The following is a 20,105-nucleotide window of genomic DNA, read 5'->3' as shown; positions in this document are numbered from 1 at the left end:
TCTAAAATCATGCGACTGTCATGCCCTGCCATGGATAACTGGAAATAAGAGTTATTTTCCATATTAATTTGTCTGCTGCTTCTTACCAATGACTTTTATCAGAGTCCCAAGGGGTCAAATAATCCAATACTCCTTTGAATTGAAATCACTCCAGTCCATTTAACATGTTATCTAGAAGCCAAGGAATAGGTTTGATCCTTTCCCAGATCAAGTCTTATGAAATCACCATCCACAGGGAGCCCTCAACAAGCTGAGCACATGCTTTGCAATAGGAGGTCTGAGTTTGCTTCCCAGTATCACCTGGTTCTTCTGAGAACTGCCACGAGTGAGTCCGGGGTACAGAGCCAGGAGAAGTCCCTGAGCACCGCCAGGTGTACCCAAAGTCAGACAGCAGAACCGACATTAATTCTGCCAACACTATCTAGCTGACACCTTGATATTCTCTGAGGCGGAGAAGATTTCAATGAAAATAGTTTATTTATCTCCGACCTTGGTACCCTCTGTTTGGCGATGATAAAGTTATTTAGAGTCCACTGTGAGTGCTTCCTGCTTGAGGATGGAAACGGGGACTCTCGGCCGGGAGCTGGCCGAGGCCTCAAAGCGTGTGTGCTGAAATGGTGAAGATCAGGAGCTCAGGGGTCGCTGCCTTTGGCCCTAGGTCTATTAATATCCGGGCAACGTTAATGCCTCCAGTCCTGTTCTCTCCTCTCCCCATCCGTGATGGGCTGTAATTTCCACAAACAGAGTGTAACTCTGGGAAAGTCCGGGCAGAGAGACGGAGCCGGAAGGAAGCTGGCGACAGCCTTTCTCGTGCACCCAGCCACTTGGCTTTGATTTCAGCAACCCTCCCTGGCCTCTCTCCCTCCCTTCCACCCCGACACCCCCCCCCCCCCACCCAACCCTTGCCCCCAATGAGTGAGGAAACTGCTGACTCTTCTTAGTTTGACAAAAGGGAATGACAGTGCACATGTATGGTGGTGGTGGAGTGTGTGTGGGGTATGTGGGGGTGGAGGGTGGTGGTATCAGGCTCACTCTCAGTTTTCCATGGCATATGGGTCCCAGGGGTTGAAGGAGATTCATGTGCTGGTTCCCTATTCCGTGGCTGCAATTGGGCTGAGCCGTTAGGGCCGGAAAGGACCTTAGGAGTCACGTGGTAAACATCCCATTTTAAAAATGAGGAACGTGGGGGCCAGGGAAGTGAGGTGACCTGTGAAAGGGCCCCGGATAAAAGCTGGGCCTCAGCTCATCCACTGCAGCAAGTGATAAGGAAGAAAGGAGCAGGTTGCCAGGGGTGCCGTGATTACTCTCTCTCTCTCTCTCTCTCTCTCTCACACACACACACACACACACACACACACACACACACACACACGCACGCAACCATCCGTTTTCCCAACCCTCCGGGTCTCAGCCGTCTGGGATGTTTTCCTGGAGCCCTACTGGCCGGAATTCTCGTGAGATTAGGTCCCTGGCCTTCTGGTTGAGACCGTCATTCAATTACCGCCGTGTTAAGTGCACCAGAGCCCAGCAGAAGGGGGGGTGACGCTCACGTCTGTCCCCAGCTCTGGCCTGGCTCTTGTCTCAGAGCTGCATCCACAGAGCAGACCACCGTTTCCTGGATGTCTTGAGTTCATCCCGGACTGCAGTGAACTCTGACGAGGATGGAAAAAATCAGCTCCCAGTATTGGCTTCACTCTGTACACAAATGAATGGCTTTATGCGGGCTCAGAGATCCAGTTCTGAACTCAGGTGCCTTGCTGGAAGCCACAGCATTCCAACTAGGGTCCTTGCTTTTAGTGCTCCTTCACCCCGACTCCAGAGATCAGAACATGCACCCCCGGGAGGTCCCTCCAGGCACTCAATCTCCCGATCCAAATCTTTCAGGTTTCCTATGCCGTGCAAAACAAAATCCAAACCCTTCTACTCAGACTCAAGAAACATGAGCCCCTGAACCTTGTGCAAAGTTTGAGAGTCTGGGGTGCCCTGGAGGTGAGCCCAGGGCCCGCCCAACCAGTGCCCCTGCAGCCAAACGCCTCCACACTCCACAATTGCCACTAGGCTCCTGGCTGGACCCCATCGTTAAAGATGAGCCTCCTGCAGAAATTAATCTGTTGAAAAACTCAGGTTTGTGACCGAAATCTCCAGGCTGTCACAAAATCAGGGATGGGCTCTCCCCTCCCCCCCACACACCATGTCCCTGTAGTCATGCACATGCCCCAAAGTTGCCACTTAACTCCAGCTGTATCAATCACCTCATTAAAAATTTTGGATTTCCAAGAGAGTGACATCCCAACCTCTATAACATAGATAAACCCAGGAGTAGCACACCAGACTGGATGGGAGGTAATGGAGAGGGCAACCCATCTCGATTAACAAAATATCAACACAGAAGGCTTAACCCGTCACAAGAGCTTACACATCTCTTCTCCAAGGCTTAACATCTTCATGGTGAGATACGACAATCGTCACTAGCTTTCTTCTTGGAAACATTTTTCTTGTTTGTTTTATTTTTGGGTCACACCTGGTGATGCACAGGGGTTACTCCTGGCTCTGCATTCAGGAATTACTCCTGGCTGTGCTCACGGGACCATATGGGATGCTGGGAATTGAACCCGGGTTGGTCGTGTGCAAGGCAAATGCCCTACCCGCTGTGCTATTGCTCCGGCCCCAAGAAACATTTTTCGATCATTCTTTTAGCAAATTATTTCTAACAAGCAATATGAAATACATTACTGAGGACAAGGAAGGAAGGAAAGAAGGAAAGAAGGAAGGAAGGAAGGAAGGAAGGAAGGAAGGAAGGAAGGAAGGAGAGCCAGGGAAAGATGTAGTATCAGAGTTGAAATGTTCAGCGCCAACTAGATGTCAGATACTGGGCTGTGTGCTAGAGGTATGGCGGCTGCACAGGACACGCCTCCATCCCATTTCCCAGGAGATGGACACAGGAAACAGTGTGTGTGTGTGTGTGTGTGTGTGTGTACTTTGTAGTCTAGGAGGACACAGAAATCAATCATAGAAACTACTGTGTGTGCATAAGTAGGAAGGAAGGAAGGAAGGAAGGAAGGAAGGAAGGAAGGAAGGAAGGAGGTAGGGAGGGAAGGAGGGAGATAGGAAAGTAAGGAGGGAGAAAGGTACGGAAACAAGGAGGGAGGAAGGGAAGGAAGAATGGAAAAAATGAGAGAGGGAGTGAGGGAAGAAAGGAAGGAGGGAGGGAAGAAAGGATGGAAAGAATGAGGGAGTGAGGGAAGGAAGGAAAGAAGGAAGGAAGGAAGGAAGGAAGGAAGGAGGGAGGGAGGGAGGAAAGGAAGTAGAGAGAAGATAAGAAGGAAGGAGGGAAAGAAGGAAGAAGACCTTTCTATTCTAGGAGAGGGTTACAGAAAATCACAAGCACTACAATGTGTGTGTGTGTGTGTGTGTGTGTGTGTCCAGGTTTAGGGAACACTTTGGGATGAAACAGGAAAAGTACTTAGCCCACACTGGGGCAGGCGAGGAGGTGGGAGGAAGGGCAGGGAGAACCAGGGAGCAGGGCTGAGAACAGGGAGCGCCGATTTCCCGGAGAAAGGCAGTGCGACATATGAGGGAGGGCTAAACCTCTCACGGCCTTGACCTGAACTCCTCCTCCATGCTGCCGGTCAGGCTTCCTCGTGCTCTCTGCCCCTCTGCTCACCTTGCAACGTTGTCAAAGTTCAGCTCCGGGAGCACTTCCCCGGGCTGTTGGACCATCCCGCTCGAAACGACCTCTCCCCGGGCTCGTACTTTTGGCCCGTACTTGGGCCCCTACTTGGGAGTTGCTCAGAGGATTTTCAGGGTGAATCTCTCACCCTGGTTTTCCGGTGTGTAAGGCTGAAACCGATCCCTCAGTCTGCAGCACCACCCCCCTCCCCCCCATCCCAACGGGCACCTCCTCGCTGAGTCTCCACCACACAAAGGCTGTTCCACTCACCTAGACACTCTCCTCTGTCCCAGCCTTGCCCCAGCCTCCCAGTCCTGGGGCCCACTGCCTCTCGTGCCACCCGCCCTCGTCTCTAGCTCGAGACAACAGACTCGGTCCCTTCCATCCCAGGGTCCTTCCAGCTACAAAGCCCACCCACGGGCAATGCTTCTGCACGGCTCTGCGTCCGGCCCTGCTTCTTCTTAAGTCAGCTGTGAGGTCACTGATGGAGAATGTGCCAACACAATAAAGAACCTGAGCAGTGCCCGAGACTCTCCACCAGCCACGGGAACGTCAGTCAAAACCCAGCAGGGTCGGGGCTGGAGCAATAGCACAGCAGGTAGGGCGTTTGCCTTGCACGTTTGATTCCTAGCACCCCATATGGTCCCCCAAGCACCCAAGATTAATTCCTGAGTGCAGAGCCAGGAGTAACCCCTGTGCATCGGCGGGTGTGACCCCAAAAACAAAAACGCAAAAAACAACAACAACAAAAAACCCTAGCAGGGTCTTGGTTTGCCTGGCATGAAGAATTCCCCAGGGGCACTAAGGAGGTTGCGACCTTTCCCTCCAGAAAGGCCTTGGCCTCTTTTAATTTCCACTGGAACAGAAAAGGGAAGTGGTTTGCTTTTCTTTCTTTTCTTTTTTTTTCTGCATTAAACTAAAAGGAACCACTTAGGCTCCTCTGAGTTTTAGTTCTCTGAGTTCTGCCCAAGGTTATTTCACAGCTTTCTTATTCTCAGGCTACAGGAAGGCTGAAGGAAGGATTTAGGTTCCTTTGTGTGCTGGTGCAAAACCTTAAGATGAACCCGATGTTTCAGAGATCAAAGCCTGCCAAGTTTCAGTAACGTCTATACTTCTGGGGGAAACTTCCCCCTGCGCGTTTCCTCATAGAAACGGTCTGTGGCAACGGGGAGAGAGGGGAGAAAGGGTTCCATATCCTTATCTCACCCCTGAGAGGGAACATTTCCTCATGACGGTTAGTTTATTAGTGTCTGGCGGGCCTCCAGGGGTAAATAAAGGTTTGACATAGTTGGGGATTAGGCCAGAACCTTCAGCAGGAACTCTGCCCTTTGTCAAGGAAAAAAAAAAAAAAAAGGGTGGTGGTGGGGGGCTGTGGGTGTGGGGGGTGGGAGCTGCCACTGCGAGTGACATCAAAGGGCACTGGCCCCATGAGACTCCCTAGCACGGTCCCCAGGGACACTTCCAGAGGCCCAAACCCAAGACCCAAGAGCCCCTCGGACCTGCAGCCTTCCCACAAAGCCCTCTTCCTCCGTGGCCAGAGCTGGGGACGTGCCTCAGGCCCGGCTGCTTGCTCCCAAACAGAGACTTTTGGGGGACTGTGAGGGGATCCTCAGAGCCCTGGTCTGACTCATCTCCCTCCGTGGATGAGTCTGTGCACATGTCTACCGGATTTTCCTGGCGTTCTGAAAGAAAACGTTACTTCACCAGATTGAGCACTTCCGAATGGAAACCACCAGAAGGTCTTTCTACACTTGCCTGAATTCCTGGGTCACCCCCTGTGGTCGCAATTCCCCCCTCCTTACCACCATTTCTAGGCTCCTGAACCCACGTCTCTCTCTCTCTCTCTCTCAGCCCTTACTGCCTCTCTCCTCATGTCCTTGCTCCTGACTGAGCCATTGGCCACCTACAATCTGCAGCCACCTATGTCTGATTCAAATGCCACTGCACCAGGGGGCAAGGCTGAGGCGGAAGGGCCCAAGACAGGCACTTTCCTCCTCAGGTGGTAGCTCAACTGGTTGCTGAAGTTTCAGTGTTGAAAGGCCTGATGGCCACTTCTGACCTTAAAAGAGCCCCCCAAATGTAAAAGGCTTGCCAAACAGTCTCCCCTGAGGCAGGAAACACTCCCTTAGTCCCATCTTTGTGCCCATGGTCACCTCCTGAGGAGATTCCTCAGGTAGGACGGGGAGCAGCCAGTTTCCTCCCCACTGGCCAGCAGGTTTCCCTGACTCTCACCTGAATGAGGAGATCGGTAGCGGAAGTCCTCTTTGGTCAGCAGCAGGAGCGCTTTGCCATTCATCTCAAACGTGTTGCTGTCGATGGGCCTTAGAGAAAACTCACTTTCAGCCCACTTGAGCCACTGGGCTACGTCATCCCTGCTCCAGTAAACTGGCTGCAAGCCTGTTGGAGAGAAAGCCAGGCAGAAAGAAAGGGCTGGTCAGTGAAGGCAGTTGGGAGGAAGGGACGAGATTCCTGAGTGGCTGCCTCTGTCTGTATTTGAAGAGCTGGCATGTGCAACTTTGAAACCCAAGGGAAAAACTCTAGTTTCAGGGCTGGAGTGGATAGGACAGCAGGTAGGGCACTTGCCTTGCACGTGGCTGACCCAGGTTCGATCCCTCGCACCCCAGATGTTGTCCTGAGCACCACTGAGAGTGATTCCTGAGTGAGAGGCAGAGAGTAACCCCTAAGCACTGCCAGACGTGGCCCCTCAAACCCAAAAAAACAAATGAAACCCCAACAAAACTCTAGTTTCCTAAGTGTCTGAAACAGCAAGATGAGGAAAGTAAACGGTCTTGTACTCCCCACAGGCCCAGCTCCGGGGGTGGGGGGGTGCCCCAAAAGGTGCCTCTGGGTGGGGCCCCAGGGAGCAAAGACCTACAGCTTTCACAAGGGACCTGAATCCCGGCTGATCTGATGGGAGCTCAGTGGCCTTTGGAAATGGGAATGTTCCAGGGCTGGCCTTGACCTTTCAGAGCTGCCAGATAATGAAGTTCCCCGAAACGATTTCCAGGAAGAACAATCTACATGGCCTCTGGGAAACGGCCAGCCGGGCCCAGCATCTGGGCAGAGTGGGCAAGGCCAGGAAAAAGGCTCCATTCTGCCTTCTGAGTCCGCTCAATGACACGCCGGCTGCCCACCTCACCGATGGACCAGAATGAGCCCCAGTGGGGTGGGAGCGAGCCTGGGTCTCTGCCAGCCCGAGAGGGTTTCTTCGTTCCCTGGTGTGCTCTCTTGGGGGAATCTTGGCTACCCAATGGGGGTTCTCAGAGTGAGACGGGGAGGACTCCTAAGGGGAACCAGACAGTGTTTGGGAGACCCAGAACCCCAACCAGGCCAGTGGCTCAATGCCAAGGCCTTGGGATACAATATTGCTCGGGCCCTGCATTGCTATAGGAATACACCCAAGCCACCCGGGGGTGGGGTGTGGGGGAGGACACCTGGAGATGCTCAGATGACAAGTGAAGATGGGAATCAGAGTCACTGCACACCCAGTGAGTGCCCCCCTCACCCTTCTACCCCATGCCCATCCCCAAGGGACATAGAATAGTAACACTGCTCTCAGATTTTTAGTCTCAAAACACTGCCACAATGGGACTCAAGGTTCTTTTTTGGGTGCTTGGTGGTCAGGGGGATCTGCCCAGGAAGCACACAGTCCCCAGCAGTGAGAAGTGCCCCTAGTCTTGTCAATGACCTTAAGAACAAATCCCAGTGAAATGGGATTGGCCGAGGATGAGGGGTGGGGGATGGGGGGTGGGCCACGCGTGTGTCCTGCATTCTGCATGATCTCAACTTCCAAACCGGGGAAAGGTGGTTTCCTGTTGTCCACGGGGTCACTTTTGAACAGGACCAGCTGTGGGGACTTTCCACTCCCCACCTCCGCCCGGAGAACATGGGGATAGTCAGACCCCTGGGGACCCAAGGGGAGGTGCCCGTGGGCCTGGTCAAGGAGGGAGCTTGGTGTCCCCAGGACCTCTGCCTCATCAGGGCAGGGCCCAGAGTCTGGGGCCTGTGGGCTCCAAATGCAAATACAGAACCGAATCCCCCCTGGAGGAGAAATGAGAGTGAAATGCTGAAGTATGGGAGGAAGATTTGTTGAAGTGGAAGGCGGGTGTGAAGTGGGCGGGGGACTCAAGTAGTAATTTGAGGTTCTTTTTATTCACTGCAAGAAAATACTCATGAGTAATCTTTTCCCTAAATACAAGAAGGGTCACACACTCCCAGCAGCCCAGCCGGCTGACAAGTTTCTCTTTTCACTTCCCATTCTCTCTCCCCCAGCCCCGTCCCCGAAGCAAGCAGGACGCGATGAGAAAGGCCCCTCACCAGGAACCATCCTTCCAGAAGGTTTGAACACGTGTGAGAGGGGCCCACCCAACTCTGAGATGACGCCATATCCGTCCACGTCTACTTAAGCTCCCACATGGCCATGCTCCACCAGAGACACACAAACAAATCTCGGACCCGAGCAACTTGCTGCAGCGATCTCTTCAGACCCTAATTATTAAAATTTTCACGGCCGTGTGACATTATATTGTACCCATAACAAGCAATACAAAACACGCTGTCTAGCATTGCCTTTTCGGCAGGTATGAGGGGTAGTGGGACTGGTCTCGAAATTTCGAAGGTAACTAAAGTAGAGAAAGAGAGTATTGTGCAAATTGTCTGCCACACTGGCAAGGGGAGATGTGGAATGGAAGTGGGGGGATACTGGGGATTTTCGTGGTGGAAAATGTGCACTGGTGAAGGGATGGGTGTTTGATGACTGTATGATGGAAGCTCAGACATGAAAGTTTTGTTACTGTACCTCACAGTGAATCAAATAAAAAAAAAACAACAAAAAACCAAAAAACAGGGTGCCCCATGCCAACTGTGTGGGCACTCTTAGTGATCCCCATGGAGCAGGGCAGCTGAGCTGAGCAGGTCAGCACTGTCTGAGCAGAAGGTGGGTGTCCACTCTTAGGAGAGGCCTGGGAGACCCCGAAGTCCTGTGTCAAAATCCCTTGACTTTCCTTTTTAACTGGAGGCTACAAAGGTGACGCTGAAAACAACAGGATTCACTCCCAGACTCACCGGAACTGGAAACTGTGGGCCCTGGAGGGGCAGCGGTGGGGGTGGTCTGGGGGGAGGGCCAAGGAGAAAGGTCTCTGGGGGAGGGAGTGGGGTGTCACTGGAATGCTGGTGGCAGGAGTGACAGGTCAATCCAGTGGGGGTACAGCTCGACGCCCGACATTCCATGACTTTGGAAACAATCCCGAGTCCGTGATAATAATAAAAATGGTTGCTAAAACACGGAAATGGAAGTTTTGTTTCCCAAACTCTAAGGGCGCTAAGACCCTGGTGTTAAAAGCACATAAGTGGGACGGAGCCTGGTCCAGGAGGTTACGGTACTCAGGAGGCCCATTTCACTCATTCAATCACTTTTCTGAATTTCATTGCTTTGCAAGTGCCTAAGCCCTTCATCCATAGGACCTGGTGGAACTGCGTGTTCCAGCCTTGCTCCCAAGGGAGTGCAGTAGACTGAAGGGGTCTGTCCGAGGCCATAGTGGCCAGAGTAAGAAGGACTGGGACTAGAACCCAGGCAGTCTGGTCTGAGAGGGAGAGTCTGCGTTCTTATCCCCCACCCTGGCCAATGCCCACACCCAGGCCGACTCGGACCTTTCCCAACCCAAGTCAGAATCATGATTGATTTTTAGTGTTTCTTTGGGATTCACAAATGACAGAGTGAATGGAATACTCCCCATTATCTAAGACTTGATTCTTAGAGGCTTTCTAAGTTATCCACAGACTGAAAGGGGGGTGGAGAGGGAGGGGGAGAGAGAGAGAGAGAGATAGAGAGAGATAGAGAGAGAGAGAGAGAGAGAGAGAGAGAGAGAGAGAGAGAGAGAGAGAGAACTCAAAATACTGTAGCTCTCTGGAGAAAGAGATTTATAAATGGGAAGAGGACGAAGCTATAGGCAGAAATCTGGTTTTAACCATCCAGGAATACAGACTGTCCTGGGGCCTCAGGGTCCCAGCCACTGGTCTTGAGTTCTCCAGGCTAACGTGATAAGGGGCAAGAAAAGGCAGGATTACCACTGTCCTATTGTTATCTCTTGCAACTTCAACTGAACCAAGTTAAGGAATATAAATGTTAACAAGACGAGTGAGTGAGTGAGGAGAGAATCAGACAGAGTAGAGCAGATTATTCTGCACCCAGGTGATGCGACACAGAACAACTCAGTGAGAACCATCAAAAGCCATTTTTGGGGAGCAATAGCACGGCAGGTAGGGCGCTTGCCTTGCTCATGGCCAAGCCACGTTTGATCTCTGGGTGGCCCAGATGGCCCCCTGAGCCCACCACAAGTGATCCCTGATCGCAGAGCCAGGAATCCGTCCACAGTATCACCAGGTATGATGGCAAACCCCACACGAAAACCAATCCATCCCCCCCCCCCCGCCCCCACCAATGTATTTCAGGTCAGATCTGAGATGCAGTTGGTCCAGAGAAAAACGAGCTGTGCTGGGGAGGAAAGTTACTGAGCATTCCAGGGCCCGGTGTGTCCCCAAGTGGGTGGAGTTGTGTTCACGGTGTCACACACTCCCTTCTGTCCAGGACACGCCACAGATGTCCTTCGAACATTCCAAGCCGCATTGAGCAGCACGTCCCGAGCCGACCAAGGATGCTGGGAGCCAAGCGCCTGACCTTGGCTCTCAGCTCGGTCTGCCACTGACCACCACAGGACGCTGGGCCGGAGACTGGGACTTTTCCCAGTTCCGTACCTTCTGCCACTCTCTGTGCATTGGGGCCAGCAGCTAGTTTACTTGATCCCTTTCTGGGGGTGGAGGGGGGGAAACCGAGTCGATGCTCCCATTTCATTTTGATCACAAAAAACACAAAGGATTCCAATAGTTGGGCCCTCAATGTCTCTGGCTGGCAATAAGACCAAGATGTGGCAATTTCCTGAAGGAAAGCACGTGGCGTGACGGTAAACGAGACGTCCGTGTCTTGGGGTGTTTTAGTGTGTCCTAATTCCTGGAAAAAGCTATGTCCCAGCGCCGGCAACCATCAACCAAACATTTTGACAAGGTGTTTTCACACATATTCTCCCGAAGCCCCGGGAAATCTGCGGGATTCAAGTTTCTGCTTCAGAGATGAGGAAAGGAGGGGCTCAGAGCAAGAGATGGCTGGTGTGGGGCGTAGCAGAAACCCTTGCTCTACCGCAGATGTCCTGGGTGAAAAGCAGCCTCACGTCAATTGTCTGAAGCATCGACAGGCACGTCACCAAACGGGGTTACTGATACTGACGTGTTGAGGGCTGAGAGGGACACGTTCTCGTGCCAAAGGTCACCTCAGTGCAGCTGGACACTGACCCTGTGACCCTGTGGCCAGCTTACAGGTGTTCTGACCTCGGTCCCTTGGAACAACTTGGGGCATCTGGACTCATTTCCCAAGCTGAGCCATAAGCGATGGCTGAAATTCAGTAAAAGGCTTCTCTGGGTGACCTCACAAGACAGTAAGTTTTCAGTGACCTAGTTGAAGAGGATGAAGGAGAAAAGGAGGTTCTGGTCTCTAAGGAAAACTTCCCTAAGTGCTTGCACCAGACAGGCCTGAAGGACGCATCCCATCTCTCACCAGGAAGCTCCTCGGGCTTCAGCTCATGTGATTTGGTCTTTTTTTCCTCTCCTAGTCTGAAGGTTAAAAGAAAATCTTCTTCCCCATTCCCCTAAGGGTACATTCACCATCCATGGCCTCTCTTGAACCCTGGCCAGTTCTCTGGTCCCGGGGTGTCACTCGTCACATACTGGTATGTACCAGTCTCAAGTTGATTCAGAGCTACTTTAAATTCACATTTAAATCCCATCACCTGAGCCAGGCCCTGATTCCCCCGTCCGTGTGGAGACTACCTGTTTCAATCTGACAACTGGCCCTGATGGAAAGACAGGGGAAGTGGAAGTTTTGTTTTCTCCTTGTTCTTGCCACTTCTGCACACGACCCCGTGCCTCACTCCAGCTTCCAAAGGATCTTCCAAGAGCTTGTCCTGCATTAAACTGGAGCATTCCAATGCAAAGGACTATTGCATGCATCGTTTTTTTGTTTTTTTGGGGTCACACTCGGCAATGCACAGGGGTTACTCCTGGCTCTGCACTCAGGAATTACTCCTGGCGGTGCTTGGGGGACCCTGTGGGATGCTGGGAATCGAACCTGGGTCGGCTGTGTGCAAGGCAAATGCCCTACCCGTTGTGCTATCACTCTATCCCTCATGCATCTCTCTTAAGCAAGGGGTTTGGGCATCTTTTAAAAAATTTTTGTATATTTTAAAAAAAAATCTGAATTCACCAGACTGCTATACCCAATAGTTGGGAAAAAAAATTGGCTTGGTCTTTCTGGCACACAACTTGGTGACATTTTAAGAGCCCAATAAATATTAACTTCTGAGGGCTCACCTCTGAGAAATGAGGTTTTTGTTTTGTTTCTGTTTTTGGGTCACACCTGGCTGTGCTCAGGGCTTACTCCTGGTTCTGTGCTCAGGAGTCACCAGTTCTGGTGGTGCCTGGGGGACCATAAACAGGGCTGGGGATTGAAATGGGGTCTGTGGGTGCGAGGCCAGTGCCTGAACCCCTGTACTTTCTCGTTGCCCCCTTCCCCCCTCCCCCGCTATTTTTAAATTGCCTTCCTCAAGAAAACACCTATTTGTGCCCCTTTCACTTCGTTTCCTTTCTCCGACTCGAAGATGATTTCATGACCTTTAAAAATTCCCCCGAATTTCTACCTTGCCAACTGATTCCTCTTCCTTTGCCAAACCTGAGTCCAAATGAGAGGACCCTCTTTGCATTTCTGCTTTCCCTTTGGGGTGGAGGGTGGGGCAGAGCAGTGGCTAATTACTGGGGACATACATCAGAGGAAAGTGCCCATGGGACCAAAGAAAGAGAGAGGACAGAGAGGACAGCGCTTGCCGTGCACACAGCTACCCGGGACCCATCCCTGGCACCACACACAGTCCCTTGAGCCCTGCCAGGAGGGAACCCTGAGCACGCAGATAGGAGTAAGCCCTGAGCACTGCTGGGTGAGGCCCCCAAACAAACAAACAAACAAACAAACAAAATAAATAAATAAAATGTACTTGCATTGGGCTGGAGATGTGACTCATGCAGCAGAGGTGGGGCACCTGGTTTGGTCCCCTGTAACACATACTCACACATGCACATGCATGCATACACACGTGCACATCACACATACATACACATGCGCGCACACACACACACACACACACACACCACTGGATGCTGAAGGGAGAACAGTGACGGTCACATCATGCCCGGCATCCAGGGGTCCCTCAGTCATCCCCGACCCCTAACCTTAGGCCGCTCTGCTCTGGCCAGCTCACAGCCTGGGGCTGGTGCCACCTCTCCCAGCCAACCCCCTTCTCCTCGGAGCTGGTGGGGACAGCACACAGGCCGCCCCAGGGAGGCAGCTGAGACCAGAGGGTGACGGACTCCAGGGGCCAGAGCTCCAGCCCCAGGTTTCTGCAGAGCCTGCGGGGTCCTCCCTTGGGTCACAGCAAACAGTGTCCAGAGGACAATGCAACCGCCAGGGATGAGGTGCCTTCCCCTCATGACTCCAGACAGGTAGGTGAGCTCTAGGTCGGCCCAGGTGCCCGTCTCTCCTCTGCCCAGTTATTAGCATGAAGATGAAAGCCCCAACTTCCAGCCCTGCCAACCTGCGGGGGGGGGGGGGCACTCGCTGCCTTCCCTGTGTCCCCCCCTGCCACCCCCCACTGCAGACAAACTCCTAGGTGCTCCCATTGGCCGCTCCCCATGGAGGTACAAGGGATCCAAACTGTTTCAGCTCCTGAGCGCGGTCACCCGGGGACTGGAAGTTCCCAAACCCTTCCCCCATCTGCGTCCCCAAGGTCACCCTCCAGCAATACAAGTGAGGTGGGAGGGTCAGATTTGGTGTGAGCAGAGCCACGGGGCTGCGACCAGAGTCACGGGCGACACGTCCGCAGTGTCTTTATGATGATATTATGATTATTGTTCAGCTACTGTGTCTGCTGGCGCTTCGTTCTGCAGCTTTCTCTGGCTTTGGTTCCCTTTTATCCACAGGGAGGTCTCGTCGGAGGCCTGCTGACAGCAGCCCTGGCCCCGCGCCTGCCCTCGCGCACGCCAGCTGACTCCCGGGCCTCAGGCCCGGCCCCTCTGCCCTCTCCCCTCTGCCGTTTGCTCCTTCTTCTCCTCCCTCCTCTCCACTTTCCTCTCCTCCCCTCTCTCTCCTTTTCTCTCCTCCCCTCTCTCCTTTCTGCCCCTCTGCCCCCTGCTCCCTCTGCTCCTCTCTCTCTCTCTCTCTCTCTCTCTCTCTCTGCATTCAGGACGGGAGGCCTGTGGTATGCCGCCGTGAGCCGCGGCGGGCTTGAGATCTGGGTCTGATTAGAACACCAGAGACTCCGCCGCAAACTCAGTGACCTGAGACATCCCTGAACCTTGATTTCCGCCGCCACCGAGAAATGGAGCAGAGAAGGGCAAGTTCCTCCAGGGAAAGGCCCCATCTGAAAGCAGGGAGCCCGTCCACAGGGTGCAGGACGCAGGGACACGGGAGGCGATCGGTAACTTGGAGGGGGGTGGGTGGGCAGGACAGAAGCTCAAAAGCAGACCAGTGGGACCGTCACCACACCTCCCGCAGCCCGAGGTGCCTCAGAAGCTGGAGTTGGGGGTGTGGCAGCTGCCATCAGTGGGGGACTGACAAGCAGGAGGGCTGCTGGGGGGAGGTGGGATTCGGGGTACTCTCAGGCTGGGCCAAGGAAGTGACATGGTTGCCGCCGATGGCCCGAGTTGGTAAAAACACAGACGAGAAATGACTGCATCAGGCAGGATTTTGCAGATCGGAACAAACACAACGCTTTCGGCTCGAACAAGCGACCAACTATTGAAGACTGTTCCTAAGCGCAAGAGGAAGACAAGCCAAGTTGTGCTTCAACTGGGTGGGGGTGGGGAGGTGGGTGGGTGGGGAATCAGGCCCTGGCCCAGGAGCCTGGCAGGAGCCTCCGACTCCTCTGACATGCGCGGGCATGCGCACATAGGGCTCTGTCTGCAAGGTCGAAGGGCAAAGAGCCGCTAAGCACTGGCAGGCCCTAGGTGGAGACCGTGTTAGGCTCAGGTGTGCAAATGGGTCTGACCAAATACTGGCAATGCAATGCAGGCTTGAGCATCCATACAGCTGTCTGTCTGTCTGTCTGTCCCTCCCCCCCTTTACACCCTCCAAGGTACTGGGAAGAGGAAAAGAGAAGTGAGAAGCAGGAAAGATGTCCTTTTCTCGCCCACAAGTGGGGAGACAGGGGCCGGAGCCATAGTACAGCGGGGAGGGCACCTGCCTTGCACGCGGCCATCCTGGGTTCGATCCCCAGCATCCCATATGGTCCCCTGAGTCGGCCAGGAGTGATCCCTAAGTGCAGAGCCAGGAGGAACTCCTGGGCACCCCTGGGTGTACCCCCACCCCCCAATAAAACCAGAAGCGGGGAGTCAGGGCACTGAGGAGGCCGACTTTGGTGCCATTTCCTTAGGAAACACACATGACACACACGGGAAACATGGTCAGTCTGATGTGTTCCAATTTGGATCCGTTATTTTTCACCCTAGGTCATCTTCCTGGGGTCAGGGCTGTGGGAGACTGTTTAGAGGAGTCTGGTCTGACTACTGGTCAGAGGAGTTGGGATAGTTAAACAGCCCGGCCCACCCCTTCTAGGGCAGCAGAAGCGGCCCCCGACAAGGCCTCACCTCCGGCTTTACCAGGGATTACCCTAGGGAGTGGGGGTGCCACCAGCTTGTGGGTTCAAGGGGGGGGGGGGTGGGAGAAAACCCTCCCAGGCTGCCAACATTTTTGTTTTATTTCCTTTGGGGGCCACACCCAGCTGTGCTCAGGGCTTTACTCCTGGTTCTTAGCCCAGAAATCACACATGGCAGGGCTCAGGGGACCCTATTACCTGCTATGAGATGAGGTCCTAACTCCTCAGAAAGGCATTTTTCTAGTCTCTTTTTCCAGCCATTTCATCACAATGTGGAACATAGGCTGATCTCCCCCAGACTGGGTTTCATGACCCCACCTGGCATATCCGCCCGGGCTATTTCATCACTTCAAAAGATTTTCCAAGAGGGATATATATGTTATGGAAAATCAAACCCTGCTGGTGATCGAACCCTGGCTGCCACACGCTAGGCCAGCACCCTACCCACTGTGCTATCTCCTGGGCCCACGCCATCGTTTGCTTTTCTGGCAGCAACACTGCCTCTCAGCTGTAGGTATGTCCCGGGTGTGCAGCCCTGAAGCGGCTCGTGCTAAATGACGGTCACCCTGTAAGTCCAACTCCACCTCTGCCATCCGGTCCCCAGCTCTCTGAGCCCTTCCCTGCAACGACGGGGTCCGCTGGCTCTTGGGGAGGGCGGGCTGGAAGGGAACCAGTAGAGTGGAGAGAGATGGAGGGGACAGAGGACTGAGACGGGAGGGGCAGTGGGCGGGACGGCATATCTGGAGGGCAGTGGGCTCCCCAGACCCAGAGCAGATGGGAGATGCTCTCCCTCCCGTCCTCGGCAGCTGCTCTGGGCTCGGGTCTTCTCCAGACGCTTTGCCGTCTGCCAGCAAAGCGCTTGGGCTACCGTACACGCGTGCGCGTTCTGAGTCCTGAGCCACGTCCCTGGCCTCTGTGCTTCTGAGTCTTGGCGGGTCCCGGGGAGGTCGCACTCAGGGACTTCCAGGGCCGCTGCTGGCGATACTTGACCATCTGGGTCCAGGTATCGCTGGGGTTCCCACTCAGGGCATCACATGCCATCACGTGAGTCTGCTGGCAGGCACTGAGCTATCAGCCGGCCGCACCAGACCAAGAGGACACGGACGTATGGTCTAGCACAGGGTGGACACTCGCTGCTCCCAGGCTGGCACGAGGGGCAAGAGGCGGGGGAGCTGGGGCTGAGGTGACCGGGGGCTCTGCAGGGTGACCCCAGGTTTGCCCACTCATGAGCACAGGCTGTCTGCTCTTTGCTTTGGCAAAGTAGCTAATCTACTGGAAACGCCAACTTGTCCCTGTAGCTACTTTATAATAAAATGAAATGCAAAGCCACTCACTAGCTCGGAGACTCTAAGGGGGAGAAAAGTGCCCCCCCCCCCTCAAAAAAAAAGAAAAAAGAAAAGAAGAGGAGAGATCTATATCCTGATCCCTGGGCTCTGAAATGTGACCTTGTTCAGAAAAAAAGGAAAGAAAAAAAAAAAAAAGATCTTTGCAGATGTGATTCCGCCAGGGCTCTCTCTCGAGATGAGCTCATCCTGGATCATTCCGGAGGGCTCTGATCTCATGACAAGTGTCCTTACGGGGGACTGAGAGGAGACAGCTGAGCGGAGACACACCCCAGACAGAATTGCACAGGCACAGGGCCCGAGTTGCCACTCACCAGCCCGGGGCTCACCCGCAACTTTATCACTTTCTCTTCCATCATCGAATCTCTATTTTCCTTTAAAACTCCCCCCCCCCCACCCTGCCCTCAAGTTTCACCCCGTTTCTTTTCAAAAAGCACTTTTGTTGTCTAGAGTAGCCCCCGGTGCCTGGGGTTTGGCGACCCAGAGGAATCTACAGAGTTCTGAAAATATTCCAGGCAATAGGTGTGTGTGTGTGTGTGTGTGTGTGTGTGTGTGTGTGTGTGTGTGTGAGAGAGAGAGAGAGAGAGAGAGAGAGAGAGAGAGAGAGAGAGAGAGAGAGAGAGACGACAGACAAAGAGAGACACAGAGAGAGAAAACATTCACATGGCCATACACTTTACCACCGTATAGTTACCATGGTCTATTTTATTGTCGATTCTCACTATTAAATCTCCCCCCCCACCCCCGAAGCTATTCATGGTAAAACTGTGTCAGGGGCATGGCATATGCACACGGCAGCGAGCCTGGTCTCTTCCAAGTCTGGGAGCAGCGTGGGAGACCCTGACCCGTATTCCCCACCGAGAAGGGGGTGCTACTGCCTTTCATTGTACAGTCTTGCCTTGTTCACTCTTCATTTCCGAAATGACTTTCCTTTCATTCTTCATTCTCTTCTGGGTTCTTCTGTCACCTCACTTCTAAGTGTTCCTAATTCTGATTTATGCTGTTCTCTCTCCCCCACGTTTCCTATCGTTTCCGAAACGCCTGACAGCTCCTGTGGTTGGAGGTGACAGCTTTGACTCTTTCGGGGCAGGGAAGGAGGTCTGGGCCACACCTGACTGCTCAGGTCTTACTCCTGACTCTGTGCTCAGGGCTCACTGCTGGAGGCGCTTAGGGGACCATTTGGGAGGCCGGGGACTGAACCCAGGTCAGCTGTGTGCAAGACAAGTGCCCTCCCTGCTGTTCTATGGCTCCGGTCCAAAGGGTGGCAGTTTGCAACTCTTCCCAAGACCTGCCCTTCATGTGAAATGGGTTTTCCTATCGTTTGAGAGCGTGGCCTGTCTCTGACCCGGACTGCCTATGTATGAAACGGCGTGGGAAGATGCCCGGATTCTGATTCCCATTGGGAGAGATCTTTTCCCTTTGTCTCTCCCCTCCGACTTGAGTGAAAGAGCTCACAGAGACTAGAGTCCAAGACCTCCAAGACCCCCCCCCCCCCCACTGCTCTGGGACCAGCAAAAGGATGCCCACTTTTAGCTGTTCCCTGAAAACCAGCCCTGGGCGCCTTCTAACTGTCCCCTGGGGCTTTCCTGTTCTAAGGGCATCAGAAATCCCCAGATAAGGCAGCTGTCTCGTCCCCCGGCCTGCTTCCCATCCCTGGATTTCTGCTTGACTGACCACACTACTCGGCTCGTCTCCTTCCTGGGGGTTCTGCAGACTGAACCCTGCAATGCTCCTGTCCCAGCCTGCCAGCCGATGACCAGACACAGGCGGGTCTTGATGTTTCATGGAAGGTTACACAGGCATCACAAAGCACGACGCTGTGACCTGGGGGACAACATGGATGGAGCAGATGTTTGTGCTCAGTGGAAGAAGGACGTGCAAGCCGCCCCGGGATGGTTTCACTCACATGTGGGATATAAACCCTGGGAGCAAACAACATCTATCAGACAGCAAAGCTAGCTACTGGCTCAGGAGAAAGGCGCGGCTCTGGGGATGGGAGGGAGGAAGGCGGGGAGGTGCCGGGAGGGAGTCCAATGCACGCACAATTGTTTGGCTATCAACCCGAGCCAACTGATGGGAATTCAACAATAAAAAATGGGGCTGGGTGCTTGCTTTGCACCCAGCAAGAACGGATAGGGTGCTTGCTTTGCACACAGCTAACTCAGATTTGATCCTGGGCACCCCATATGGTTCTCAGAATCCACCCGGAAGTGATCCCTGAGCACAGAGCCAGGAATAAGCCCTAAGGTATGCCGAGTGTGGTCCCCAAACCAAACCCAAACACACCAACCATCTGAAAATGGAAACAACGGGGCTGAAGTTGCTGCCTGAGACTCCTATTTGCAAGGAGAGACCCTTCCCGGTAGCTTGAGAAAAAGAGCGCCCCCTTTCTGTGTCCCTTGGAAACTGGTATAGCTGGAAGTGCTCAGGAGTATCCGGCTACCTCAAATGACCCTGCGTTGGGGCTGGAGCAGTGGCACAGCGGGTAGAGCGTTTGCCTTGCATGCGGCCAACCCGGGTTCGATCCCCAGCATCCCATATGGTCCCCTGAGCACTGCCAGGAGTAATTCCAGAGTGCAGAGTCAGGAGTAACCCCTGTGCATTGCCAGGTGTGACCCAAAGAGAAAAAAACCCCCAAAAAACAAAAAACCAAATGACCCTTCGTTGGTCCGCAGCTCCTTTTTGTTTGTTTTGTTTGGGGCGGCACCTGGCTGTGTTCTGGGTTTACTCTACACTCAGGAGTCACAGATTGAGCCCAGGTTGACCTCGTGAAAGGCCAATGCTTTAACTGCTACAGCATTGCTCTAGCCCCTTCCTGGAAACTGTTCCAAGGCTCAAGAAAGCATCCTCCCCCAAACCAACTTCCAAACAAAAAAGAGCGGAGGCCTTGCAAGAGGCAGACCCGGGTTCAAGCCCCTGGACCACACAAGGATTCCCTGAGCTCTATCAGGAGCGACTTCTGAGCGTAGAGGCAGGAGCAAGCCTCGGACACCACCGGGTGTGGCCCCAAACGTCCCTTAATGGAAATCCAAATAGAAGGGAGTTTGGGGGGTGGGGAGGTCCTAGTATCAGCCTGGACACCCCCACTCCTCTGTGTCTTTCCAAGGCCTCTTCTCACAGAGAGTCAAGACTGTCAATTTGGTTAGATTTCAACTCAGCAGCAGCAGCAGCAGAGGGTCTGTCTGCCGCCCCAAATACCTCAGGTGACCCCAGATGTCCCAAGGTCCCTGCCACGGCCGGACCTGCCCAATGGCAAAGCAGTTCAAGGAAAGGTGGGGACAGGTGACAGTCCCAGGCTACCCAGGGGCTGTGAGGGGCCACTGGGAGCCACCCAGAGTATCG

At 53.7% G+C, this 20,105-nt stretch overlaps 1 protein-coding gene across 3 annotated transcripts in view; it reads right to left on the bottom strand.

Moving 5' to 3' along the window:
- The window catches only part of ETV6 (ETS variant transcription factor 6), a 235,060-nt gene that overhangs the window by 52,029 nt on the left and 162,926 nt on the right, over positions 1-20,105 (bottom strand). For all 3 annotated transcript variants that reach the window (XM_056118419.1, XM_056118434.1, XM_056118427.1), the window contains one exon: positions 5,903-6,067. In XM_056118419.1, coding sequence (XP_055974394.1) covers positions 5,903-6,067 — 165 coding nt within the window. The remainder of the gene's footprint in view (positions 1-5,902; positions 6,068-20,105) is intronic.

The sequence above is a fragment of the Sorex fumeus genome, unplaced genomic scaffold (assembly GCF_029834395.1).
Source record: "Sorex fumeus unplaced genomic scaffold, SorFum_2.1 ptg000003l, whole genome shotgun sequence".
Taxonomy (NCBI): domain Eukaryota; kingdom Metazoa; phylum Chordata; class Mammalia; order Eulipotyphla; family Soricidae; genus Sorex; species Sorex fumeus.
This window is presented reverse-complemented; position numbering and strand designations above follow the sequence as displayed.